Here is a 28,000-nt window from a genome sequence, read left to right on the forward strand (position 1 = left end):
GCGGCTCCTCCCCTGTGGGCGGCGGGGCTTGGGCACCTCCCGCCCCCTCGCAGTGGAAGGCCGGGGCGCTACAGCAGGCTCCGATCGCCCCCATGGCCGCGCTGAGGACAGCCCTGTGCGTTTTGCGGAACGACCTGCGCTACCACGATAACGAGGTACGGGCTCGGACGGTGCGCCCTGGGCGCAGCCAAGCGGCAGATCGCGGGGAAACCCCCCCTTCAACAACGCCAGAGCAAAGCAGTTGGGAGAGACACGGGTTGTCTAGGAGGGGGATCTCGGTCCGGGGGAAGCCGGGAGGGAAATGACCCTCGGCGGCCTTTAGCGCGCCCCGCTGGGCCGGCCAGAGCAAGACCTCTCCAGGAGCCTCGCCGCTCCGGCTTTTACGCAGACAGCGCGGCTCCGAAGTTTATGTAACTTTGCAGCTGGCGCTCGAAGCCCCGCCTCCCCCATGTGCTGCTTTTGAAGTGCCCGTGACGTCACGAGCTAAGTTATCAAACAACGTGGGGGAGGGAACAGGGCGGGGCTTATTAAGAAGCGCAGGGACCAAGGAGGACGCGTCAGCCCTGTGCTTCCCCTAAGCAAAAGCATCTTTGAAGCGCAACCGGATAGGGTGGGTGTGTTCATCTGCGGAAGTCAGAAGCATAAGGTGCCACCTTATATGAATGCGGGCCCTTGGTACAGCTAGCTGGGCAGTGTGGTGTAGTGGTTAGAGTGTCACACTGTAGCACCCTGCTTGTGGTTAACGCTTAGCTGGAATGAAATATTCAACGCAGCAATAGAGAAATTAAAATAGTAATTTATTTGTCAGACAAATAAATAAGAGGCTCAGTGGTACGTGGTTACCAAGCTCTGGCCTGGCCTCCTGCCATTCTGGCCAGCACTTATATTCCCTTAATCCAGCCCCCTTTGCTCCTCCTGTGGCTGCCTCTGTCCAATCAGCCTGGTTGAAATTCCTATTGGCTGTTTGCTAGAGCCAATCACAAAAGATACACCCACAAAAGATACACCCACTTCCTTGCCCTTATATGGGAGACAAAGAGCTATATATAAATGACAAATAAGTAATAATATATCTTACATGGAATCTTAATTACCAGCTCACCTCTTGCCCTTCTTGCCCTATTGCCTTCTAAAACAAATGGTTTAATCTTACATTTTTATGTTCAACAGATGTCAAGGATCTTGAGTTTCACATCAACATTGAAAGATTTCCTTCATTTAATGTTTCTAAACAAAATGCCTGACAACTATATATCAAGACTGCTTAGATGGCGTCTTCTGTCTGGCAGCGGGGGGGCTGGTGGCTGACTTAATTTCAGGATAAATACAACTCTTACAACCATATGAAATAAGAATCTAGCATTCCTTAAATCCTTTGCATAATTACATTTAAGCCAATATATTTAAGCTAATATATTTCATACATTTATCATAGGTAGCCTCTTAAAAGAATAAAGCTTCTCAAAGTGAAAAGGAAGGAACTCAATAAAACACAGCTTTTAAAAGAAGCCTCTTCAGTTTGCACCTCCCCCTTTCCCCCTCCTCTCCAGCCTCAAAATAAAATAGGAAGAAGCTGCTTCTTCTGCCAAGCCAGTTGCCTTTCCAACATTTAACACATTTTAACCTTTTTTAACTCTCTCAGTTTAAGAAACAGCTTTAGAAGAGACTTCCCCAAAAATGTTCTCTTTCTTTCTACCAGCTAAATGTTTTTCCTTCCATTTGCTCCTGGCCTTTCAACCTTAGAAAGAAGATCTGGCTCATTTTACTGGGAGGCACATTAGTATTATCTTTCCCCATTCCTAATGGTGTTTTCTCAGCCTTGGGGCAGCATATGTAATTCTCCCTTTTTATGACTTTGAGAATTGTTTTTCTACTATAAATCAATGGGGCCCTTCTTGTCTTAGGAGGAAAAACATCTTGCCAAGGTTCTTTTAGGCAGCTGGTCTTTTGCCTGGCATGAAACATTTGAAAATCCTTTTTTTTTTTAAGCTCATTTTTAAATACAAGCCTTGATTGAAATATATAGAAGCTTTGATAAACATGCAGGCTTATGATTAGATGCCTCATTCCCCCCTTTCAAGCTCAAGGACCTTCATCCCAAGTGTCCTTGATAGCTTGACCTTCATCATATTCCTGAGGTAAAGCTCTGTATAGGGCCATGATATGAGGTAGAGTTTCATTTGAAACCATCTTGCTAATTGTACTTCTAAAACATGAAATGATACATGGCATCATACATAAAACCAATACTACTACTGTCAAGAAAAACAAGCAAGACAATAGTATCCCTTTGAGTCCTGTGACATTAGGTAACCAATTGGTGAGCCATCCCATATCCCATCCTTCCCATGTTTGTACTGGGACATGTGCTATATTCTCCATCTTTGTGGCCAACACACGGATTGCCTCACCATTATCAGAAATGTTAAAGCAACAGGCATTCCCTGTCAAGTTCAAGACTCCACATAGGCCTCCCTGCCTGGCAAGTACATAATCCATTCCCATTTTCAGCTGCAAAATGGCGGCTCTACTTTCATCCAACTGTTGTGCAATAAGTCTCAAACTCTGGGCCGTTGCATTGGTTACAAGTTCCACTACTGCTTGCAATCGAATTATTCTGTTTAGATTATAAATAGGATCCCGTGCCCCTTGTATGAGCTCACCAGGATTCCAGGAGGCAGGATCATAATAGGCTATAATGCGCTCTGGCGGCCAATCATCAGTACCGCTCCAACTTTGGGTACTTCCTCCTGCTATATGAGAAATATCAGCATTCCTTCGTGTTCGCCTGGCCGAACTAGTGGGCATAATCCACATTGGTGGTAATACCCAACCCAAGAAACAAGTCCCACTCCATTTGGAAGGGAGTTTCTTGTATGCCCATTCTCCACATATCCACCACAACCATCGGGTCTGAGGTTTTTGGTACGGGGAATACAGAAGGCGAAATACCAAAAGGGGTAGAGAGTTCACAGTGCAGTATGTTAGATTGCCTTTTTCTGTCACAGTTATGTTCCACACCACTTTCCATGCATGAATAAAAGGAGGTGCACAGGGCAAGGCATTCCGAGTTCGATAGGTAGTACCGTGTGCCCAGGTATGACTATTCTTCTTATAATCCCAAGTATAGTGACAATGAGAAGAGCCTATCATGGGAGAATCAGCTGCATCTGATGATTTATGTACACAGAATTCCCCTTGTACAGGTATAACTCGTAATGGTTTAGTTGAGTTCCATCCGGGGAAATTCTGTATTTCAGTTTGGTGTGGCATTTCGCTTACCATACCAATAGCATCTAATGGTATCGGTAATAAGGGCATACCTCCCTCTGAATCATCTGGCCCAAGAGAGCAAACAAGGCAATTGGTCCTATTTGCAACATTAGCTACCATTTCAGCTAAACCTACCCACATATTGTGGTCATGGCTGAATCCATATTTAGCCAATTTGGTCAGATTCAAGGACCCTTCCCCTTCCCAAGGGATCAGGATTAATAATAAAATCATGTTGATGTCTAGTATATGCATTCCTTCCACAAAAGATTACCTTATTATGATAGCAAATAATTATTAGCCCCAATATAATTCCCCCAGTGACAGAAATGGGGAACCACCAAGACCAAAACATATATCCCGAGGATCCCCAATGAGTAATATCTCTGATAATTGTTCCACAAGGGGGGGGCAGTCAATCAATTGTATTAGAGAATCTTTCCGTTCACAGTCGCTGGTTCAGACGCTCCTCAAGCTTCAGGCGTGCGCAGGTCAGCCAGCTTCCAGGTTGTGGTTGCAGCAGGCCGGTCGTCAAATGTTGCCCGTGACCTAGCCCGTTCCCGGTAGGGCTAGATACAGGGGTTTTTGGAGAGAGTTAGTTTTAAAGGATTAGAGGGGTCACCTTTGCACGTCCAACTGCCTTCAGACTTCTTCAAACGAGAGTGATGAATCCAGGGGGTCACCTCAGCTACCTTCACCGCTGTTGGAGTAGAGAGCAAGACGGTGTAAGGTCCACGCCACTTAGGTGCAAGTGGATCACGTTTCCACTCTTTCACCCATACGCTATCGCCAGCCTGGAACTGATGAATCGGCTCGGCAATGCTGCACGGCGTGCGCTCGAGGGCCCACCTGTTAAGAGAAACAAAAACACGGGAGAGAGATTGCACTTGTTCCTGTGTCACATGGTCTCCTATTTGTTTAAGGTCAGCTGGAATATCCTGAACAAAGGAGGGCGGTCTCCCATACAGGAGCTCAAAAGGTGACAACTTAAGTCTTTTTGTGGGTGCACACCGAACACGAAACAGTGTTATGGGTAACACATCTACCCATCCCAATCCCGTTTCCTGGGTTAATTTTGCCAATTGGGTTTTCAGAGTCCGATTCATTCTTTCAGTTTTCCCTGAACTCTGAGGCCTATATGCTGTATGCAGTCTCCATTTTACTTGTAGGACTCGACATACATCTTGTACTACTTGATCAATGAACGCTGGCCCATTATCACTTCCAATGCATCTAGGTAATCCAAACCTTGGGATCAATTCAGTGAGGAGTCTTTTAGTTACCTCTCGTGCCTTTTCAGTTCGGGTGGGAAAAGCTTCAACCCATCCGGTAAGAGTATCTACAAACACAAGGAGATACTTGAATCCCTTAGAAGGGACCAGCTCTGTGAAGTCCACAATTAGGCTTTCCATGGGGACGTATCCCACATGCTGAATTCCAGGAGGTTGTACCGGTCCCTGCCTGGGATTGTTTTTAGCACAAAGAACACATTTCTGTGAAATGCAAGTTGCTAATTGTGATAGATTAATAATATACAACTTCCGACTGAGACTCTCTCTAGTTGCAGTACCGCCAAGGTGAGTAGATTCATGATAATTTCTTACAATTGTACCTGCTAGATGATGAGGTACATAAATCCTATTGTCCGGCAGGATCATCCAACCGTCCTTCACAACTGCTCTTTCCTGTTCAGCCCACTTCCTCTCTTCTGGGGTATAGTGAGGTTTAACATCTTCCGGAACTACCTCTGGTATGAGGGCTGCTATAAATCCTCCCACAGGCTTTTGGGCTGCCTCTCGGGCTGCTTTGTCAGCAGCATGATTTCCTCTGGTTATTGGATCCCTTCCTCGTCCATGACCTTTGCAGTGCATTACAGCAATCTGTTCTGGAGCCCATACTGCTTCTAACAGGATTTCTACTTCAGGTCCATATTTCAAAGCCTTCCCGTGGGCTCCGATTAGACCTCTTTCTTTCCATAGAGCTCCATGTGCATGCAGGGTTAAGAAGGCATATTTTGAATCAGTATAGATGTTTGCCTTACATCCGGCTGCCAATTGCAGAGCTCTAGTTAAACCTATAAGTTCAGCCTTTTGTGCTGAGGTGCCAGCAGGCAAAGCTTCAGCTTCCACAACTTCCTCATTGGTGACCACAGCATATCCTGCTCGTCTGGCACCTTCATGCAGGTAACTGCTACCATCAGTATAATATACAACATCTGGATTTTTTAATGGCTCATCTTTCAGATCAGGTCTACTGGAATAAACTTCATCCATTATTTGGAGACAATCATGTGATTCCTCATCATCTACCTCTGGTAGGGGCAGCAAAGTCGCTGGATTGAGCATATTCACTACTCGTAGATGAATCCTGGGATTTTCACACAATAGGCCTTGGTATCTAGCCATCCTTGGGTTCGTTAGCCAATAACTACCCTTATATTCCATGAGTGTCAGAACAGCATGAGGTACATTCACATACATCGTCTGGCCAAAGGTAAATTTATCAGCTTCTTTGACAAGGCTCGCAGTGGCCGCTACTGCCCTTAGGAATGGAGGCCATCCTTTTGCTACTGAGTCCAATTGTTTAGACAAATAAGCTACTGGACGGTTCCAACTTCCTAATCTCTGGGTCAGGACTGCCGCTGCAATCCCATTCTGTTCATGTACATACAGCTGAAAGGGTTTTTCCGAATTAGGCAATCCAAGGGCTGGTGCCTCCATAAGTCGCTGTTTGATAACTAAAAAGGCTTGTTTCTGCTCAGGTCCCCATACGAATGGGTCCTTTTCTGCACCTCGAGTGCTTTCATATAAGGGCTTGGCCAGACTACTGAAATCAGGTATCCATAGTCTACAAAACCCCGCTGTTCCCAGGAATCCCCTAAGTTGTTTTCTTGTGGTAGGTTCCTTGATAAGGCAAATAGCTTCTTTCCTCTCTGGTCTCAATGCTCGTTGTTGGTGTGAGATGTCAAAGCCCAAATATTTGACCTTTTCTAAACATAACTGTGCCTTTTTCTGGGAAACTCGGTAGCCAGCTTCCCAGAGCAAGTGGAGCAGTTCCTCTGTCCCTTCTTTACAGGTATCAAAATCCTTTGCAGCTAGTATAAGATCATCCACATATTGCAGAACCACCTTTTCTCCCGGTGTTGAGGGGTAACTTGTTAGATCCCTCGCCAAGGCAGTGCCAAATAAAGTTGGGGAATTTTTGAATCCTTGGGGCAATCTTGTCCAGGTTAGCTGGCCTTTTGTTCCTGTCAAAGGGTCTTCCCACTGGAAGGCAAATATAGGTTGGCTCTGTGGTGCCAGCCGGCAACAGAAGAATGCATCTTTCAAGTCCAATACAGTAAAAAATGTTGCTTCTGGTGGGATCAAACTCAGCAAGGTATATGGGTTTGGCACATTTGGGTGCAAGGTCTCGATAGCCTGGTTTACGAGCCTCAAGTCCTGCACTGGCCTGTATTCATCTGTCCCAGGTTTTCGAACAGGCAAAAGGGGTGTGTTCCATTCTGATTGGCAAGGCTTAAGCAGACCATATTTTAATAGGCGGTCCAAATGTTTCTGGATGCCCTCCGCTGCTCGCCGGGGTAAGGGATATTGCTTTACAGATACAGGGGTAGCCATAGGTTTTAGGGTTACTACAATTGGAGCTATATTCTTAGCCATTCCTGGTGGGCTATTTTCGGCCCATACTCCTGGTGGCACCTGTAGAGTTCGGAGGAGCTTGTTTAATTCTGTATCCAATGTGGGTTGGACTTGCAAGGCTGACATTAGGCGCCATGATTGTTCCTTAGGTACTGAGAGGGTAATTATTCCTGCTGCTTTTGATGGCAGTTTCATTTCTGGACCTCGAGGAGTGAAAGTGATTTGGGCCTGCAATTTGGACAGCATATCTCTACCTAAGAGAGGTATTGGACACTCAGGTATATACAAAAACTGATGGGTTAAACGATGTCCCCCAATCTGGCATTCCAAAGGTTGGAGGAAAGACCTCTTGGCTGACTGTCCAGTGGCACTTTTAATGACTACACTTTTAGATGCCTTTTTCTGCAATAGTTCTGGGAGTACCGAGTATTCAGCCCCAGTATCAATCATAAAGTCTATTAAATGGCTCCCTAATTGAATCGTGACCGTGGGCTCCTGGAAGCCTAACTTTATGGAGTCCGGTCGTTCCTAGTCTTGGGTAAAATCCTCTTCTGCCAGTCCAATGAAATTGTCTCTACTCCGTCCCTGTCCTGGTCTCTGATATCTTCCATCTCGGATCATTCCCCGTCCCCGTCCCTGGTTTCTTGGGCCGGAGCCTGGGCCTGGGCCTGGGCCTGGGCGCACTTCTTCCAACCTCAGGGGTTCAGGACACTCCCGCTTCCAATGACCCTCCTTCTTGCAATTTGCACATTGATTCCTTCCCAGTGGTGGATTCCTTCCTTGCCCTCGCCCTCCATTTAAGGGGCGGTGGTCTTGCTTCACTGCTGTGGCTAGCATTACCATCTTTTCCTTCTGCCACTTCTTCTTCTCTTGCTTCTCAGCCTCATCCCTATTCCGATAAACTCGGCGTGCAATGGCCATAATTTGGCTCATCAGCATCCCTTCCCATCCTTCTGATTTCTGAATTTTCTTACGAATGTCAGAAGCGCACTGGGCCACAAATGTAGCAGTAATCATTCTACTGTTTTCAGGGGCTTCAGGGTCAAAAGGAGTCCATATACGATAGGCTTCTTGCAGCCTCTCTAAAAAGTCTCCCGGACTCTCATTTGGTTTTTGTTCTACTTCTGAGACTTTAGACATATTAGTGGGCTTCTGGCATGCCCTGTGGATACCTTGCACAAGTGTCTGGCGGTAGGTGGTGAGTCTGGCCAGGTGAATTGCATTGTTTGGATCCCAATTAGGATCTTCCAAGGGAAAGTTATCTTGGAGATGACGGTCAATATTATAAATATTTCCCGCTCTGGCCTGCTCACGCAAATATATCTGTGCCTTTTCAATTATGTCTCTCCTTTCCTCAGTGGTGAACAGAGTATTTAGGAGCTGGCGACAATCTGTCCAAGTAGGGCTATGAGTATTTACTATTGAAGTCACCAAGTCCATCATAGCCTGAGGTTTTTCTGCAAAAGATGGGGTGTGTGTTTTCCAATTCATCAGATCTGTAGTTGTGAATGGAATATATTGCAGGGTCGAAGTTCGAGGTGGCCGTGGTCCGGGTTGCCCATTAACCAGTGCAGGCTCCTCAAGTGCATCAAATACTCTTCTAAGAGGGGCTACTACGTGATCTTTCTCTTCACTTTGCTCTAGGGGCCTCAAATCATAGGGGATGGTATCTGTCGCAAGGCGTTCTTTTAGCAGCTTTATACGCCTGGCTGTATTGCTTGCTGACCGAGCAAGGTCTCCCTGTAACTTCTGTAACATTTCTCTGGGACTTGGATGTACAGGGGTTTGGGGTGGGCAATCAGTTGTTCCACTAAAGGAGACTGTAGATGGAGGTCTATTAGGAGTCACAGGTGGAATAACCACTTCTGCTTGGGCTTTATTATAGAACTCCAATGCCTCCTGAAGATATTTATCATAATCTATCAAGGAATCAAGCTCTGTGACTCCACTCCCATTATTCATTCCAGTTTCTTGCCTTGGGGTTACAACTGGTGGAGTGTTTGGATTAAGCTCCCTTCGATGTGGAGCATAGGGTGGAGGTGGAAGCACCTCTTCCTCTGGCCCCTCAAAAATGGGTTTGAGTTTATTTGGCAAGATTCCTTTCCTAGCTTCGGCTTTTACAGCCAATAATTTGCATCGTTTGACTTTGCATTCCCTTATCCATGGAGGATTTTTATTTAATGTGCTCAGCCAGGAATCTATATATGGAAATTGTTCTGGGCACCCTCCAGTTTCTTTGGCGATATCAGTCCAAAGTTTGCTTACTAAATTTATATCAAAGGTTCCCTGGGATGGCCATCCAGTAATTTGTTTTGGCCATTCTAGTTCACATAACGTTCTCAAGCGCTCTGGCGTCATTTTGACTCCATATGCCCCTGAGAAGGCTTTCTTAAAATTATTTAACATACACTCAAGAGGTGTATTTTCCCCCTTTGAACCCCCAACTCCCATTGTATGGCCCTGTGAAGTATCCACTCAGTCACTCACAGACGCGCTTCGTGGGTTTCCTTGCCTAGATGGAGTCGCCTCACTAGGAATCGAAGTACTGCCCACTCCACACTCGGGTCAGCTACAGATTGCTCTGTACTTTCTCACACATACAATGCGCTGGATACTTCACCACACTCTACCTCCCAATCCTTCCCTTTCCCTACACCAGATCACCATCTGATGTACCCAACCACCTAGCGTACTCAGTTTCCCCTTACTGAGACGCAGAAGTTTGATCAAGACTTCTCTTCCTCCTAATTAATTGGAGGGCCAAAAATCCCTTTGTGCACTTACCCTTGGTTGGTTCCCTGTTTCCCCCGGTCCGTCGCCGCCAGTGAGCAGGGTATCAGACAGACGAGTCTTCTGCGTTCCCCCTGGAAAAAATTACCAGTGCGCGCTTTGGGTAAGCAGTTGTCCTCTCTCTTGTACCCTGCCCAGTAGGGCGAAGGGGCTGCGTTCCAGCAGACCACTTATCCGAGTCACAGGGCACCATAAAATGTAGCACCCTGCTTGTGGTTAACGCTTAGCTGGAATGAAATATTCAACGCAGCAATAGAGAAATTAAAATAGTAATTTATTTGTCAGACAAATAAATAAGAGGCTCAGTGGTACGTGGTTACCAAGCTCTGGCCTGGCCTCCTGCCATTCTGGCCAGCACTTATATTCCCTTAATCCAGCCCCCTTTGCTCCTCCTGTGGCTGCCTCTGTCCAATCAGCCTGGTTGAAATTCCTATTGGCTGTTTGCTAGAGCCAATCACAAAAGATACACCCACAAAAGATACACCCACTTCCTTGCCCTTATATGGGAGACAAAGAGCTATATATAAATGACAAATAAGTAATAATATATCTTACATGGAATCTTAATTACCAGCTCACCTCTTGCCCTTCTTGCCCTATTGCCTTCTAAAACAAATGGTTTAATCTTACATTTTTATGTTCAACAGATGTCAAGGATCTTGAGTTTCACATCAACATTGAAAGATTTCCTTCATTTAATGTTTCTAAACAAAATGCCTGACAACTATATATCAAGACTGCTTAGATGGCGTCTTCTGTCTGGCAGCGGGGGGGCTGGTGGCTGACTTAATTTCAGGATAAATACAACTCTTACAACCATATGAAATAAGAATCTAGCATTCCTTAAATCCTTTGCATAATTACATTTAAGCCAATATATTTAAGCTAATATATTTCATACATTTATCATAGGTAGCCTCTTAAAAGAATAAAGCTTCTCAAAGTGAAAAGGAAGGAACTCAATAAAACACAGCTTTTAAAAGAAGCCTCTTCAGTTTGCACCTCCCCCTTTCCCCCTCCTCTCCAGCCTCAAAATAAAATAGGAAGAAGCTGCTTCTTCTGCCAAGCCAGTTGCCTTTCCAACATTTAACACATTTTAACCTTTTTTAACTCTCTCAGTTTAAGAAACAGCTTTAGAAGAGACTTCCCCAAAAATGTTCTCTTTCTTTCTACCAGCTAAATGTTTTTCCTTCCATTTGCTCCTGGCCTTTCAACCTTAGAAAGAAGATCTGGCTCATTTTACTGGGAGGCACATTAGTATTATCTTTCCCCATTCCTAATGGTGTTTTCTCAGCCTTGGGGCAGCATATGTAATTCTCCCTTTTTATGACTTTGAGAATTGTTTTTCTACTATAAATCAATGGGGCCCTTCTTGTCTTAGGAGGAAAAACATCTTGCCAAGGTTCTTTTAGGCAGCTGGTCTTTTGCCTGGCATGAAACATTTGAAAATCCTTTTTTTTTTTAAGCTCATTTTTAAATACAAGCCTTGATTGAAATATATAGAAGCTTTGATAAACATGCAGGCTTATGATTAGATGCCTCAACACTAGGACCTAGGAGACCAGGGTGCAAATCCCCGCTTGGCCATGATGCTCACTGTGATGGCCTGGGATTTGGACTCGGAGACTGAACTTGAGGAATCCCAGCCTGCACAGGAGTCCCCGCCTCCAGAACCAGCTGAGCCGGGGCTGGGGCTTGAGCCTGAAGGGTCCTCACCTGTGCTGGATCCTCAGGTGCAGGCACCAGCTGAGTCTGCTCTGGCTCCTGTGGTGATGGAGGACCCATTGCCTGCAGGTGCTCCACTCTCAGCCCCGTCGGGAAGGTGAGGTTGCCTCTGGGTCCGGTAACCCTCCAGCCTCTCCTGAGCTGCAGAGGCTCAGGGCAGAGAGGTGGAGGGAACTACGTTCCTGCAGGAGGAGTGCTCGCCTCCAGGCCAGGAGAGGCAAGTCACCTGTGGACCGGGGCCACCCTATGTCTCAGGGCAGTTAAAAGCCGGCCAGCCCCAGTCCCAGGTTGCGGGAGCAACATTGTTGGTAGCCTGTTCCTGCCTGCACTCTGTCCTGCTCTTCTGCCAGAGTTCCTGACCTCACCCGACTCCCTGCCTTGGACCCCGCTTCAGCTTTGACGGCCTCCATACTGCACCCTCGACCTCGGACTGGACTCGGACCTCACCGCACGGTTAACCCTTGGGACCAGCACACTCACTTTGTAACCCTGGGCCAGCCACTGCTTTCCCACCATCCTAACCCTACCTCACAGGGTTGTTGTGGGGATTAAATGAGGAAGGCGAGAGCTGCTGCCAGTCAGTGTTGACAGTACTGAGCTAGAAGGACCAATGGGCCTGAGTGTTCCTGTGTTTCTGACGCCAATCCCATCTGCCCCCGCAGGTTCTCCACTGGGCACACAGCAACGCAGACTTTGTCATTCCACTATACTGCTTTGATGCCCGGCACTACGCGGAAACCCATTACTATCAGTTCCCCAAGACTGGCCCCTATCGCCTCAAGTTTCTGCTGGAGAGTGTGGAAGATCTCAGGGGGACGCTCAAGAAAAAGGGCAGGTGTGTGCAGCCTCATCAGTGCTAGTTTCAAAACCCGTTTTTGTATACAGTGTTAAAGGTAAAGGGACCCCTGACCATTAGGTCCAGTCGTGGCCGACTCTGGGGTTGCGGCGCTCATCTCGCTTTATTGGCCAAGGGAGCTGGCGTACAGCTTCCGGGTCATGTGGCCAGCATGACGAAGCCGCTTCTGGCGAACCAGAGCAGCACACAGAAACGCCGTTTACCTTCCCGCCGGAGAGGTACCTATTGATCTACTTGCACTTTGACATGCTTTCGAACTGCTAGGTTGGCAGGAGCAGGGACTGAGCAACGGGAGCTCATCCCGTTGCATGGATTCGAACCGCCGACCTTCTGATTGGCAAGTCCTAGGCTCTGTGGTTTAACCCACAGCGCCACCCACGTCCCGTATACAGTGGTACCTCGGTTTAAAAGCAGCCCTGTTTATGAACTATTCAGTTTACGAACTCTGCAAAACCGGAAGTGGTTTCCCAGTTTGTGAACTTTACCTTGGTCTAAGAACGGAAGCCGAACGGTGGAAGGGCACTGGTGGCAGGAGGCCTTATTAGGGAAAGCGTGCCTCGGTTTAAGAACGGTTTCGGTTTAAGAACGGACCTCCGGAACGGGTTAAGTTCGTAAACCGAGGTACCACTGTACTTCGTTTGATGCAGTTTTCCGTTCCAGACACAGCTGCACTTCATCCGCTAAATGCTGTTTCTAGTACAGTGGCCAGCAGACCAGAGAGATAGGCAGCCTGATCCGCTCCTGCGTTCGCAACAGTAATTTGATCTGCAGGATTTAACTGATGAAGCTTTTCACGGCATGGAGGCATTTCTCTCCTGCTAATGTCTGCAGGCGAAGCTGCTGTGGTCTAACAATCAACCCTTCTTCCTAGGGAACTCTGGGTATTGTAGCTCTGTGAGAGGAATCAGGGTCTTCTGACAACTCTTAGCAGTCTCAGCAAACTACAGTTCCCAGAATTCCCTGGGGGAAGCCATGGCTGTTTGAAGTGCTGCGGTGCTGCATTCAATGTCTTAAGTGCAGATGTGGCCAAGTGGTTTCAGTGGGATCACGCTGCTGTTTAATTTTTTGCTGGCCGTTCTTCCTCCGTAGTAATCTGGTGGTGCGAAAAGGGAAGCCGGAAGATGTCGTCTGCGATCTTATTTCCCAGCTCGGTTCCGTGGCTGCCGTGGTCTTCCACGAAGAGGTAAGGAAAGATCTCCCACTGTTTCAGAGATTAAACCAGTGATGGGGTATCTCTGGCCCTCCAGATATCCTTGGGACTCCAACTCCTATCAGTCCCCAACCAGAATACAGTGGTACCCTTGGTCCTCAATCTTAATCCGTTCCAGAATCACGATTTAAATCACTAATCAGTAAGACTTGATTTAAATCAATTTTTTTTTTACAGAAAGACTCATTCTTGCTGGAATGAGCTTAATATTTACAGCCATATGAAGGTTTCCTTTTTGGAATAATAAATTTTCAGAGTAGTTTTTACAGTGATATCAAAAATTGCCAATTTGGTTATACTAGAAATACATAGACAGATAATTATGAAATTATTGTGAGGTTTAGTAAGTTAACTTTATATTTGGACAACTTTTCTGCTGTACTTTATTGGAAGGAGAAAAAGAATCATTTCCTTAATAACAATTGAAACAATTTATTTAACTAAAACAATAACATTATAGCATATGTATCCATGTTCGTTAACTGATGTGGTTAAACAATGAAAAACACCACCAGACTGAGTTTTAGCACACATGAAAAACCTAAAACAAATCCTTATTTCCTGCAACATGCACAGTGTGATTTATTGCTGGCTCGCTGTTGCAGTTGTTGCACAGATGGGAGAATCTCTCTCTTTTGCTTCCCGCTTGCTCTAGGCGACAAAGGAAGAGCTGGATGTGGAGAAGGCGCTTCTGCAGGTGTGCTCTGAGAAGGGGGTGGTGGCCCAGAGGTTCTGGGGGTCGACGCTCTATCACCGGGACGACCTGCCCTTCAAGCACATTTCCAGGTGAGCTGAGCCCCTAGCCCTGACCTTATAGTAGTAACTGGGAACCTGTGGCCCTTGATATGTTAGTGGGACTCTGTTTTGCAGGTTGCCCGATGTGTACACCCAGTTCCGGAAAGCCGTGGAGTCCCAGGTGAAGGTTCGGCCTCTTCTGCAAATGGCCACTCAGCTGAAGCCGTTGCCTCCAGGGGTGGAAGAAGGGAACATCCCCAAACTGGAAGATTTTGGGATGCAAGGTCGGGATGGTTCCGCCCAGCATTTTTCACTGCACCGGTGTTTATGGTGGAATAGGCACTGCTTGTGCACATCATATAGAATCATAGGGTCCTCTAGTCTCAGGGCCGTCTATAGCCTTGGTTCAAGGGGTGCGGGGCACCTCAGCGCCAAATTCTGGGGGGCACCAGGCGGCTGGTGGGCATGCAGCTTCCCTCCCAAGCCTCTGCGGGGATTGCTCACCTCCCACAGTGGCATGAGCTGCAGAAAAGCTCATTGGGGGCAGTGGGCGTTTTTTTGCACCCCAGTGCCGCATATGCTAAAGATGACCCTGTCTAGTCTGACCCCCTCCAATGCAGGAATCACAGCTAAATCTCTCCATCCCCCACCCACCCTGGCAGCAGATGTTAGGATATTGATGTTCCGTTCTACCCTAAGAGGAACAGATATGTGAATTGTTGCATGTCACATGTTGTGCTGGTCCCGAGGGTTAACCGTGCGGCGAGGTCCGAGTCCAGTCTGAGGTCGAGGGTGCAGTATGGAGGCCATCCGTCAAAGCTGAAGCAGGGTCCAAGGCAGGGATTCGGGTGAGGTCAGGAACTCTGGCAGAAGAGCAGGACAGGGTGCAGGCAGGAACAGGCTACCAACAATGTTGCTCCGGCAAACTGGGACTGGGGCTGGCTGGCTTTTATCTGCCCCGAGGCATAGGGCGGCCCCGGTCCACAGGTGACTCACCTCTCCTGGCCTGGAGGCAAGTGCTCCTCCTGTGGGAACTTAGTTCCCTCCGCCTCTCTGCCCTGAGCCTCTGTAGCTCAGGAGAGGCTGGAGGGTTACCAGACCCAGAGGCGACCTCAGCTTCCCCTGACGGGGCTGAGAGTGGAGCACCTGCAGGCAATGGGTCCTCCATCACCACAGGAGCCAGAGCAGACTCAGCTGGTGCCTGCACCTGAGGATCCAGCACAGGCTCAAGCCCCAGCCCCGACTCAGCTGGTTCTGGAGGCGGGGACTCCTGTGCAGGCTGGGATTCCTCAGGTTCAGCCTCCGAGTCTGAATCCCAGGCCATCACACATGTCTATTTACATTCCAGTGCAGCTTGCTGGGTACTTCCGTTTGCGTATTGCTTTTGCTTAGTGCTTCCTGCTCTGGGACATGAAAGAGAGCAGACATGTTTTTCTCTGTCCTGAACTATGCTGAACTATGCTTGGAAAAATGCTTTACCTATGCCTCTGTTCACCACTTCTGTTGCGGGTTATTCTCTCTGCTGGTTAAGGCGTGCTCAAGTTCCTGAAGGCTTCTGAAGCTGTGAGTCACTGTTTGATGCTGTTCCAAAGGACCGGAGTTTGCCCGGCTGCCAGCCGGTGGGTTGGAGCCAGCTGGGGGCCTGCAAATTGCCCCTATTCCGTTGGACGCATCTCGACAGCATCTCCATCTAAACAGGAGAACGGCAGCATTTTGTTGCAAATCCTGCTTTGTTTAACTGGATAGCCAACCCCACTCCTAACTGCAGGATTTGGAGGGTGTTTTCAGGGCAGGAATCCCCCCCCCCTTTTTTGCTTAAGTTGATTCTTCCCCCTTCCTCGACAGATCCGTCAGTCGATCCCCGCACTGCCTTCCCTTGCGGTGGAGGAGAGACACAGGCCTTAATGAGGCTGCAGCATTACTTCTGGGACACGGTAATTCATAGAATTGTAGAATTGGAAGAAGGCTTGTTTTAGTTTTGAGAGGAGAGACAGTGCTTTGCGTTCGGGGAGGGGGGCAGCCTGGCTTAGCCCCCAATAAAGGTAAAGGGACCCCTGACCATTAGATCCAGTCGTGGCCAACTCTGGGGTTGTGGCACTCATCTCGCTTTATTGGCCGGTCATGTGGCCAGCATAACAAAGCCGCTTCTGGCAAACCAGAGCAGCGCACGGAAACAACGCTTACCCGCCAGAGCGGTACCTATTTATCTACTTGCACTTTGACGTGCTTTTGAACTGCTAGGTTGGCAGGAGCAGGGACCGAGCGACAAGAGCTCACCCCGTTGCGGGGATTCAAACCACCAACCTTCTGATCGGCAAGCTCTAGGCTCTGTGGTTTAGACCACAGTGCCACCCGCTTCCCTAGCCTCCAATATCTCTAGCTAAAAAGTCTGTGTTAGCAAGGTTGCAGAACAGTCCTGATCTGGAACCCTGGAAAGGAGCTGCCGGCCCGTGCAGACAATCCTGGACTAGATGGAACGATGTTTTGACTCGGTGCAAGAGAGCTTTACCTGCTCATCCATCCGTCTGGTCTCTCCACCTCCAGGGTGGGTGTGTACGCATGCACACATGGAGCGTAACCTTTAGTCAGGGATTGCGGAGCCCCTTTCAGCTCAAGGGCTGCATTCCCTTCTGGGCGATCTTCTGAGGGCCAGAGGCAACAGAGGAAGACTAGCTTTAAAAGCTGGCTAGTTTCTATGCACACTTCTCTGTCCTTCATGTAGGCAAGCAAGAGGCACAATCCGAATTTGTGGACACATTTCAGCGGGGCCAAAACTCTTGAGGCATGAGTCAGGGCCAGTGGAAGGTAGTGGTCAGGGGAGAGTTTTGAGGGCCAGATGGTGGCCCTCAGGGACTCTCTATCTCCCCCCCCCCCAGGCCTGACGTTCTTCACCTCTGATTTAGTGAATTGCGATGTTGTTTACTGACAGCTTTTAGGGACCCTTGTTCTGCAATTGTTTTATTTGTTTTATTCTTGTCATTTTACTGTTGCAAATTCCCTTGGCATTTACCGTATTTTTCACTCTATAAGATGCACAAGACCACAAGACACACCTAGTTTTTGGAGGAGGAAAACAAGAAAAAAAATATTCTGAATCTCAGAAGCCAGAAGAGCAAGAGGGATCGCTGCGCAGTGAAAGCAGCAATCCCTCTTGCTGTTCTGGCTTCTGGGATAGCTGCGCAGCCTGCATTCGCTCCATAAGACGCACACACATTTCCCCTTAATTTTAGGAGGGAAAAAGTGAGTCTTATAGAGCAAAAAATACGGTATTTTTAAAATGGAAAATGTCGCAGAGATTACCTGTTTAATCGTTGAGATCTTTGTATTGATTGAAAGTCACGCAACACCCCCCCACCCCAATTAATCAGGCTGCAAATTGTGTATGTGTTAAAAATGAATTTTATTTAATAAGGGCAATATGAAAGTGCTTCCTTAGAAGAGGTATCTCCCTCTTTTTTCTCAAGACAGGCAGGAATGCCTCTCCTAAGATGGTCTGGCCTGGACAAAGCAAACAGGGAAGGCTTTCCCTGAAATTGAAATGTTGCTAATTCACTCGCACATTTCTGCAGATTTATTCGGTTAATTAGTTAGCTAACTGATAACCTTATGGCTTGCTAAGGGTTCTTTATCTGGTGATCTAATTTACACAAACCTGCCTGCCCACCCCCATATAAATAATGGAATCCTCCAAGTTGCCCACTTCATTCATTTCATGGCTGCATAACTCCTGATCGTGGCCACTAGAGGGCTCTCTTAGATGTAGAAATCTCTGTCTCAGACATTATGTTCATAGATTCGTTCTACACTGTTCAATTTGCAATCTCTTGCATTTACTGTATAGAAAAAGTGTTGCTGTTTTTAAAGCACTTTTATGTTTCTTTGTAAATGCCTGACGTGTACGTCCATTTGCACAGAACCTAGTCGCTTCGTACAAGGAGACACGGAACGGATTGATTGGAGTGGATTATTCGACCAAGTTTGCACCCTGGTAAATGTCTTCATGCGCTTAGGATTGGGTAATCCTGTTTCAGCGACATCCTCCTTCTCAGTGGGCGTCACTCAACGTGCATTCCAATGTGGCTTTGGACAAAGAGCAGCCCAATTGCCTATTGATATGCTTTTTTCGCCCGCATCCATGACAGTGTTGTACGAAAGCCCACGGGAAGGTCTGCTTTGCATAACCTCACAGCTCAGAGCCACGTGATATGCAAGTAATAGAATGCTAATTGTGGTTTTCAGAGTTGATTTAGAATCATAGAATCATAGAATCATAGAGTTGGAAGAGACCACAAGGGCCATCGAGTCCAACCCCCTGCCAAGCAGGAAACACCATCAGAGCACTCCTGACATATGGTTGTCAAGCCTCTGCTTAAAGACCTCCAAAGAAGGAGACTCCACCACACTCCTTGGCAGCAAATTCCACTGTCGAACTGCTCTTACTGTCAGGAAGTTCTTCCTAATGTTTAGGTGGAATCTTTTTTCTTGTAGTTTGGATCCATTGCTCCGTGTCCGCTTCTCTGGAGCAGCAGAAAACAACCTTTCTCCCTCCTCTATGTGACATCCTTTTCTATATTTGAACATGGCTATCATATCACCCCTTAACCTCCTCTTCTCCAGGCTAAACATGCCCAGCTCCCTTAGCCGTTCATCATAAGGCATCGTTTCCAGGCCTTTGACCATTTTGGTTGCCCTCCTGGACACGTTCCAGTTTGTCAGTGTCCTTCTTGAACTGTGGTGCCCAGAACTGGACACAGTACTCCAGGTGAGGTCTGACCAGAGCAGAATACAGTGGCACTATTACTTCCCTTGATCTAGATGCTATACTCCTATTGATGCAGGCCAGAATTGCATTGGCTTTTTTAGCTGCCGCGTCACACTGTTGGCTCATGTCATTTAATTAAATATGAACTGGGATTTAATCAATGTGAGTGGGTGGTGGTAATCGAGCTTGTTGTTATGCACTTAAGATGGGCTATGCCTCAATTTAAACAAACAGTGGATGTTCTGAATTCAGGTCCACCACCTAAATGATGGCATCCACCCTCAGAGATCACATTCCCTCATGACATCCTTGATTTGTCTTCTAGGCTGGCTCTGGGCTGCATCTCGCCCCGGTATATTTACGAGCAGATCCGGAAATACGAAAAAGAGAGGACAGCAAATCAGAGTACCTATTGGTAGGATATGAACGACATGGCCTGCTTTGGAAACATTAACACGGGAGAGAGAAAATTATCCTCTTGTTCATGTTCTGCCTGCCTCTCCCCCTCCCTCTCTTTCTTAGACACACACATACATCACTCTGCAGCCATTGGCTGGGTTTCTGTGATGTCACGGAATGAGATAACCGACAGTGCGGAATGTGGATAGAGCAGGTTCAGAGAGGGAAGCGAAAAATCAGTTTTAAAGAAAACCCTCATACAAGATGCCCCCGAGATGTTTTAAAACAAAGGTTAAAAAATTTAACGTTTATAATTTGTCGGAAGCTGCTCATAGTGGCTGGGCAACACAGTCAGATGGGCAACATATAAATAAAATTTATAATTATAATTATAGGTTGGATGGCTGTCTGCCAGGAATTATTTAGCTGAGATTCCTGCATTGCAAGAGGTTGTAATACCTGTGTGTGTTTGTGTGTATTTACTCTCCCAGGGTGCTTTTTGAACTGGTGTGGAGGGATTACTTCCGGTTTGTGGCCCTGAAATACGGCAGGAGGATTTTCTTTGTGAGAGGTAAGTGGGTGAATTGCCCTTTCCGGTCAAGATGGTGGAACGGAGCCAGGCTTCTTTCTTGCATGGATGAAAAACAAAAACCTCTGACTCGCAGATGGCTGACGTCTGCCACATCTGTGGCCACGCCCACTTCTGCTTGTGCCACGCCCACTTCCTGCAACTGGCCCCTCCCACCAGGGGCATGTGGCCTCTCAGAAGCTTGGCCAAGATAGAAGATTACCTTCGGGATGGAAGAGGTTCCTCAACCCTGATCCAAACACAAGGAAAGAAGGCTTCCTTCCTGTTTATTCCTAGGCAAATTCATTCAGATCTTATCAGTTAAAAGAGCAATTAAAACTCCCATGGTTTTAATCCTCCAAGAAAATGCAAGCTTTGCAGTGCAGCCCCATGGCTGCTTATGCATCTGTCTCCATTGGGTCCTGCTCTTGGGTTTTACCACTCTGCTGTTGACTCAACAATATCAGTTATGTGTAGCCAAAGATGTACTGTATTTTTCACTGTATAGGACGCACTTTTACCCCTCCAAAAATTAAGGGGAAATGTGTGTGCGTCCTAGGGAGCGAATGCAGGCTCCTTGGCTTCAGCGATAGCAACGCGAAGCCTCCGAAGTGCAGAGGGAGCGCTCCTTCCGCGCTCCGGAGGCTTTGCGTTGCTTTTGCTGAAGGCTGGAGAGCGAGAGGGGTTGGTGCGCACCGACCCCTCTCGCTCTCCAGGCTTCAGGGATAGCCGCCTGAAGCCTTTGGAGTGCAGCGGGAACTCGCGCTGCGCTCCAAAGGCTTCGGGTTCCTTTTGCGGAAGCCGGGAGAGCAAGACTCTCCTGGCTTCAGCAGAGAGGGAGAGCTGCGCAGCGCCCCTTCAGCGAAGCGGGGGGAGAAATGGAAGGGGCTCCGTTTCTCCTGCTGCTTTGCTGAAGGGGTGCTGAGCAGAGAGGGGGAGAATTTTTTTCCCCTGTTCTCCCCCTCCTATAGTCCTGTGCGTCCTATGTTCCGGTGTGTCCTATAGAGCGAAAAATACGGTAGTTTATTATCTGCACTGGGTCCTTAGCGCTGGAGAAGTTCCTCTTCCCTTTTTTTTATTGAACTTGGGCAATAAAGTCCAGCCTGGGTGCAACTTGAAGAGAAATGTGTTTTTTCAGGGCTTGGAGGAAGCTGGGTCACATTTTAAACAGCAATTATTCAAGACCCTGCCACCAGAAAGGAAAAAAATAAAAAATAAATACAGTGGTACCTCGCAAGACGAATACCACGCAAGACGAAAAACGCGCAAGACGAAAGAGTTTTCTGTTCTAGCGAGTTTGTTTCCTTTTTCTTTAAGCCACTAAGCCGCTAATGGGCTTGCTTCGCAAGACGAAAAAACCGCAAGACGAAGAGACTCGCGGAACGGATTAATTTCGTCTTGCGAGGCACCACTGTAAATGGATGAATATTCCCTAAATATATGCAGGAGAAAAATGTGAACCCTAGTCTGAGAAAAGTACATCTGCATACTTTGTAGCTCTTGGTTTTGGATGGCAGCCTAAGTCTCAGTGCTGTGCCTGAACAGGATTCTTTGAAGACCTGTAGTCTTGTATGGGAAATCCCAGCTGCCACTTCTGGAATAGAAACCCCTTGCTATCCGGCATGCCCCCTAATGCCCAGCCAATCCTGTCTCCCCACGTAGGGCTCCAGGATAAAGAGGTTCCCTGGAAGAAGGACCCCAAACTGTTTGACTCATGGAAAGGTCAGTAAACCAATGAGGGGCGAGAGATCTGCCTGCTGGCCCCTCTGCCATCGCCTGCTTTTCCTCCACCGTCTCCCACCCTGCTCATTCCAATGCTGATAATCACTTTCTCCTTTAATTCCGATTTTCACTCCCCTCTCTCATCTCAACTGGCAGAGGGAGGTGCCGTTTTGTGCTTTGCCTCGGGTGCCTAAATGTCTTGGGCCGGCCCTGGCCAGCCCTACCATTAGGCAGAATGAAACCAGTGGAGCTTTGGTCCATTAGAGGGTAGGTTGGTCAGAGTGAGACCAGTGGAGGCTGGTCCTCTGCCTGACCTCCGGCATCTCTCCCCACACCCGCCTGCCTTCTTACATACAACCAGTCCAGGGGGTGGCCACAGACCCTCAACTTCCTCTTCCTTAATCCATGTAGGAAGAAAGGAAGGGAGGAAGATGGGAAAATCCACTTCTGGGAACGCAGAGGAAGCTCAGCGTTCATTTCCTTGTTGATTGGTCTCCATTAAAACAGGCACAGGCAAACTCAGCCCTCCAGATGTTTTGGGACTACAACTCCCATCATCCCTGACCACTGGGCCTGTTAGCTAGGGATGATGGGAGTTGTAGTCCCAAAAAACATCTGGAGGGCCGGGTTTGCCTATGCCTGCATTAAAAAGCCTGTTTGCAATCCCATTAACTCAGGATGTTTGCGTTGCAATTCCGCATGATGGAATCTGGGAGCCTCCCATCATACAGTTATTTACTGCAGTTTACAATTTAACACGACCTGGTGGTATATCAATCAAAAGGCTGCATTTCCATAGCACAACAGGTACTGCAGTAAACAGAACATTAGAAAACGGTGTTATTACCAGTAAAATTGAGGCAATAAGCCTAGTGTTTATTGTAGCCTGAGTTGGCTCCGCCCACCATTGGCTGTGGCTCCGCCTACCGTTGGCCTCCTTATCTCCGGCCCTACCAGACCCAATTGGCACCAGCCACCACAGAGTGAGATAACTGCCTTGGACTGCAGAACAGCAGGCGGGTGACATTCGTGCCCCCATTTCTCCTGAGCCCCTTAAGCTAGGCTACCCTCCATCTCTCGAGCTTTGCCTGCTGTCCTCAGGTGGCTGGTCCATCGCCATCTGTCAAGTAAGATTTGAAGTGCTGATTCATTCAGATTATGTAGGTGGGGAAACCAAAATGTTAAGGCCCGAACTATAGCACAAAAGCCCTCTTTCCCACCTCTCTGTTTGCAGAATGAAGCAGTATCTCAGTATTTATACAGGGACGCGGGTGGTGCTGTGGGTTAAACCACAGAGCCTAGGACTTGCCGATCGGAAGGTCGGCGGTTCAAATCCCCGTGATGGGGTGCGCTCCTGTTGCTCGGTCCCTGCTCCTGCCAACCTAGCAGTTCAAAAGCACGCCAAAGTGCAAGTAGATAAAAAGGTACTGCTCCGGCGGGAAGGTAAACAGCGTTTCCGTGTGCTGCTCTGGTACACCAGAAGCGGCTTAGTCATGCTGGCCACATGATCCGGAAGCTGTACACCGGCTCCCTCGGCCAGTAAAGTGAGATGAACTCCACAACCCCAGAGTCGTCCGTGACTGGACCTAATGGTCAGGGGTCCCTTTACCTTTACCTTTACCTCAGGCTAAGAACTTAATTCATTCTGGAGGTCTGTTCTTAACCTGAAACTCTTCTTAACCTGAGGTACCACTTTAGCTAAAGGGGCCTCCCGCTGCTGCCACGATGCCAGCGCATGATTTCTGTTCTCATCCTGAAGCAAAGTTCTTAACCTGAGGTACTATTTCTGGGTTAGCGCAGTCTGTAACCTGAACCGTCTGTAACCCATGGTACCACTGTACAAAGGTGTGTCTGTGTGACTTCTTGCTCCCGCAGATGGAAAAACGGGGGTTCCCTTTGTCGACGCCAACATGCGTGAGCTGGCTGCCACGGGCTTCATGTCGAACAGAGGGCGCCAGAACGTGGCCAGTTTTTTTACCAAGGATTTGGGTTTGGACTGGAGGATGGGAGCCGAATGGTTTGAGTCCCTGCTGGTAAGATGGGAACAACTTTGTTTATATCTTAAGGCCAGCTGCTTGCTGGAATTCACCCTGGGTTTTGAGATGTATGCAGGATTGGAATAAGTTCCCAGGAGTCATAGAATGGTAATAATAATAATAATAATAATAATAATAATAATAATAATAATAAATAATTTATTTGTACCCCGCCCATCTGGGTGGCTTCCATAAAAACCAAAAATACACTAAAATATCACAGATTAAAAACTTCCCTGAACAGGGCTGCCTTAAGATGTCTTCTGAATGTCAGGTAGTTATTTATCGCTTTGACATCTGATGGGAGGGCGTTCCACAGGGCGGGCGCCACTACCGAGAAGGCCCTCTGCCTGGTTCCCTGTAGCGCTGGACCTCAGCGTCCGGGCAGAACGATGGGGGTGGAGACGCTCCTTCAGGTATACTGGGCTGAGGCCGTTTAGGGCTTTAAAGGTCAACACCAGCACTTTGAATTGTGCTCGGTAGAGTTGGAAAAGGGACCCTGACGGTCATCTAGTCCAACCCGCTGCAATACAGGAATCATGCAATGTGTGAGTCTTTGGAGAAAGTATTGTAGAGTGTGCACAGCCTCACAGGCACTGTGGAGATATAGGTGTGTGGTGTATTTTATTACTTATCTATGAGAATATTATAAACGGCTTAATAAAGATAATAATCTCTAGCAGTAGCCACCCAACTGGGGTAAAGCCAGGGGCGGAGGATGTTTTCTTCAAAGAACTGTGTAAAATATATCCTCAGCTGAGCAGTTCATGTCATGCACAGCTGAGAGGTCAAGATACCTTCCCAAAATCCCTTGGAATCGTCAATGCAACTTTACCAAATTGGGAGTCATCTCAGAAAAGGAAGAGGATTGCACTAAATATCGATCAAGGCCTTTTTAACAAGTCATTGTGATATATATGTATATGTGTGTGTGTGTGTGTGTGTGTGTGTGTGTTGTTGTTGTTGTTGTTGTTGTTGTTTAGTCGTTTAGTGGTGTCCGACTCTTCGTGACCCCATGGACCAGAGCACGCCAGGCACTCCTGTCTTCCACTGCCTCCCGCAGCTTGTTCAAACTCATGCTGGTAGCTTCGAGAACACCATCCAACCATCTCATCCTCTGTCGTCCCCTTCTCCTTGTGCCCTCCATCTTTCCCAACATCAGGGTCTTTTCCAGGGAGTCTTCTCTTCTCATGAGGTGGCCATAGTATTGGAGCCTCAGCTTCAGGATCTGTCCTTCCAGTGAGCACTCAGGGCTGATTTCCTTGAGAATGGATAGGTTTCTTCTTCTTGCAGTCCATGGGACTCTCAAGAGTCTCCTCCAGCACCATAATTCAAAAGCATATAGATATAGATATATACACATACATATATGTATTTCCTAAATTCAAGGTGGATTATGTGTTTCCTAAATTCAAGGTGGATTATGATGTCTGCAGCAACTATGGCAACTGGTTGTACAGCGCTGGAGTCGGCAATGATCCGAGGGAGAACCGGAAATTCAACATGATTAAACAAGGCTTGGATTACGACAGCAAGGTAGGTGCTTGTTGGGAAATCCTGACACTGAACACCACACAGTATCCTGCTCCTTTGTTGCATTAGGCTGTAGCCCAGCTTTATGGGATACCACCAGGCGTAATAGGGGGGAATTTGGTATGGCCAGCCGTTTTTCTTCATTAAAGTGTGTGAGAGGCGTGTTCTCTTAAACGGCCCAGCAAAACTGGGGAGGGGCAGGTAAGAAGAACAGGAATACCTCCGTGGCAGAGCATCTTTTTGGAAGCGAGTAAAGGCCTCAAGTCCAACCCCTCGCATCTCTTAAGTAAGACTGACAGTGAAAAAGCCAGTATCTTAGGAAGAAGGCTGGGTTAAAACCCTGGAAGGCTAGCTTTCCATTTGCAAGGAAGCACTTTGTTTTACTTAATGGGCAGAGTACTGAAATACGTGGTTCCACTTTCCTAGCCAGTTTGCACTCCGGCACAGAGCAATCCAGGAATGTTTATACTGAATATTTTTCTCTGTATGGCTGCTCTCTGGTGGTAAGTACAGAGGAGCATAAAATAGAGCATTTCTGATAGCTGCCAACGTACTGGGGGCGAATAGCCTTGCTGGCTTTATAAGGAGCTAACTTACTGTACATACTTGTAAGATACGGATTTGGGTTGGTTTTTTGTATGTTGGTTTTTGTGTATTGTTATTTTTCGATATTTTTTGTGTTGTTGTTGTGTGGAAAATACTAATAAAATTTAAATTATTAATTTTAAAAAAAAGAAAGTCACCAGAGATTGAACCAGGGATCTTCTGCCTTCCAAGCAGGTGTTCTGTCGCTGAGCTGCAGCCCTTGCCTCAGCAACAGGCAAGGACCAGACTGAATTGTTTGCCTCTGCAGGGAGACTACGTCCGACTGTGGGTTCCGGAATTGCAGGGCATAAAAGGAGGAGACGTACACACCCCATGGGCCCTGAGCACCGCTGCCCTTTCACAGGCTGGTGTGAGCCTTGGGTCCACCTATCCTCTGCCAGTCGTCATGGCCCGGGAGTGGAGCAGGCACATCAATCAGAAACCGGTATGTGCTAAGTCAGTCAATCTTACTTGCCATGCCCTGTGCACCGCTAAAAACCGCCCTATGATCTTCTGATGAAGGGCAGTCTATAAACTTTTTAAGAGGTTTAATACCTTTTGGAGACCCACCCTATTCTAGGGACTGCAATTTGTTTTACCTGATTTTTTAATATTTCTCACATTTGTATATCGCCTTTTCCTTCAAGGAGCACCAAGTGGTGTACAGTTTCTATCCACATGCGATTTTGGTTTTAAATGCAGTGTAAGGTAGTCTTTGGGACGTGGGTTAAACCACAGAGCCTAGGGCTTGCCGATCAGAAGGTCAGTGGTTCAAATCCCCTTGACAGGGTGAGCTCCCGTAGCTCGGTCCCTGCTCCTGCCAACCTAGCAGTTCGAAAGCACGTCAAAGTGCAAGTAGATAAATAGGTACCGCTCCAGCGGGAAGGTAAATGGCGTTTCCGTGCGCCTGAAGCGGCTTAGTCATGCTGGCCACATGACCCGGAAGCTGTACGCCGGCTCCCTCAGCCAATAAAGCGAGATGAGCGCCGCAACCCCAGAGTCGGCCACAACTGAACCTAATGGTCAGGGGTCTGAGGTACTTTTTTTCAATTTTGTTGTTCTGTATGGGACAATGACAATAAAGATTATTGTATTGTATACATGGTTCTGCCCTTTTATTCACAACGGCCCTCTGGGTTAGGTTAGGCAGAGAGGCAGGGAATGGCCCAAGCTCTTATCCAGTGAGCTTTGTGGCTGAGTGTGGATTCAAGCTTTGTGGCTGAGTGGGGATTCGAACCCTGGTCTCTCAGGTCCTAGTCCAGTACTCTTAACCGCTTTACATTGCTGTAACATGCTCTGGGACTTTCTGGTGCAGGGCGGGTAAGAAACCAAATTAAATAATAATAATAATGGTAATAAATATAAGAATTCCTGACAGTTTCCCTCTTTCTTGCAGAACAGCCAAGGTCCTGCTCTGAAGGGGAAGAAAGGTCCTTCGTACACCCCAAAGCAGCACAAAGATAGAGGAGTGGATTTTTATTTTTCTCGGAACAAAGATTTGTCCTGAGGAGAGTGGCTGTGGTTCCCTGGGAAAATGACCCAGAGGCTAAGGGTCCCAATGGGCCTCTGCTACTGGGTATAGCTGGTAGCCCTTTTGGGCCCTTCAGGGGCTGGGAAACCTGTGGTGTGGTAGGCCATGTTTTTTGGGCAAAGCTTTGTGTGTAACTTGAAGGCTTGCAGAGGCAAAAGCTACTCAAACGGAAAATATGGCCTCCCCTGGAATCTTGCTATTCTGACAAACTTAATATGGCCACCCCTTTGTAAAACAAACCGAGGGTGTCCCTCCAACTGATTCGGGGAAGGGATTCCAGTGCACTCTGGGGAAATTTAGGGCTGCACAATTAAAACAGATCAAAGTGCTCAGTCGTCCTTGTGCTACAAAGCGGCTTTAAGAAAGAAACAGACTTTTGCAGTTAGGAAAGTGATAGGGAAATGCATTGAAAAATGTGGAGAAAAAAAGGATTAGCAGGAAGATGTACTAACACCCTGCAAGCAAATCAGAACAACTGCTCAATAAAGCCTGGATATATTCTAACCCCTGCATAAACGTCGTGCAAGCGAATCAGTATGAATAATGGAAGAAACAGGTTGTTTGGAAGAGTCTAAAGTTATCACCAGTGACGTAGCGTGGGGGGTGCAGGGGGGGCCGGCTGCACCGGGCGCAACAT

The 28,000-nt window shown here is 47.5% G+C and overlaps 1 protein-coding gene across 1 annotated transcript; it reads left to right on the plus strand.

The window, feature by feature from the left end:
• On the plus strand, nucleotides 1–27,942 carry LOC309325977 (cryptochrome DASH-like). The gene is made up of 14 exons (XM_081834422.1): nucleotides 1–155; nucleotides 12,089–12,261; nucleotides 13,372–13,465; nucleotides 14,148–14,278; nucleotides 14,363–14,511; nucleotides 16,073–16,161; nucleotides 18,142–18,215; nucleotides 19,315–19,404; nucleotides 19,880–19,959; nucleotides 21,619–21,678; nucleotides 23,554–23,711; nucleotides 25,131–25,250; nucleotides 26,101–26,277; nucleotides 27,229–27,942. Exons 1-14 carry the CDS (start codon nucleotides 93–95, stop codon nucleotides 27,337–27,339), a joined length of 1,569 nt encoding a protein of 522 aa, XP_081690548.1. The 5' UTR covers nucleotides 1–92; the 3' UTR covers nucleotides 27,340–27,942.
• The last annotated feature ends 58 nt before the right edge of the window (nucleotides 27,943–28,000 follow it).

This window comes from Podarcis erhardii, assembly GCF_964252035.2.
Source record: "Podarcis erhardii genome assembly, chromosome: 12".
In the NCBI taxonomy this organism is placed as follows: Eukaryota; Metazoa; Chordata; class Lepidosauria; order Squamata; family Lacertidae; genus Podarcis; species Podarcis erhardii.

Coding starts and splice junctions, on each gene's coding strand:
- LOC309325977 (XM_081834422.1), top strand. CDS start 93: ATGGCCGCGCTGAGGACAGCCCTGTGCGTTTTGCGGAACGACCTGCGC. Junction 13,466..14,147: donor CCGTGGTCTTCCACGAAGAG/GTAAGGAAAGAT, acceptor CGCTTGCTCTAG/GCGACAAAGGAAGAGCTGGA. Junction 14,512..16,072: donor GGAAGATTTTGGGATGCAAG/GTCGGGATGGTT, acceptor CTTCCTCGACAG/ATCCGTCAGTCGATCCCCGC.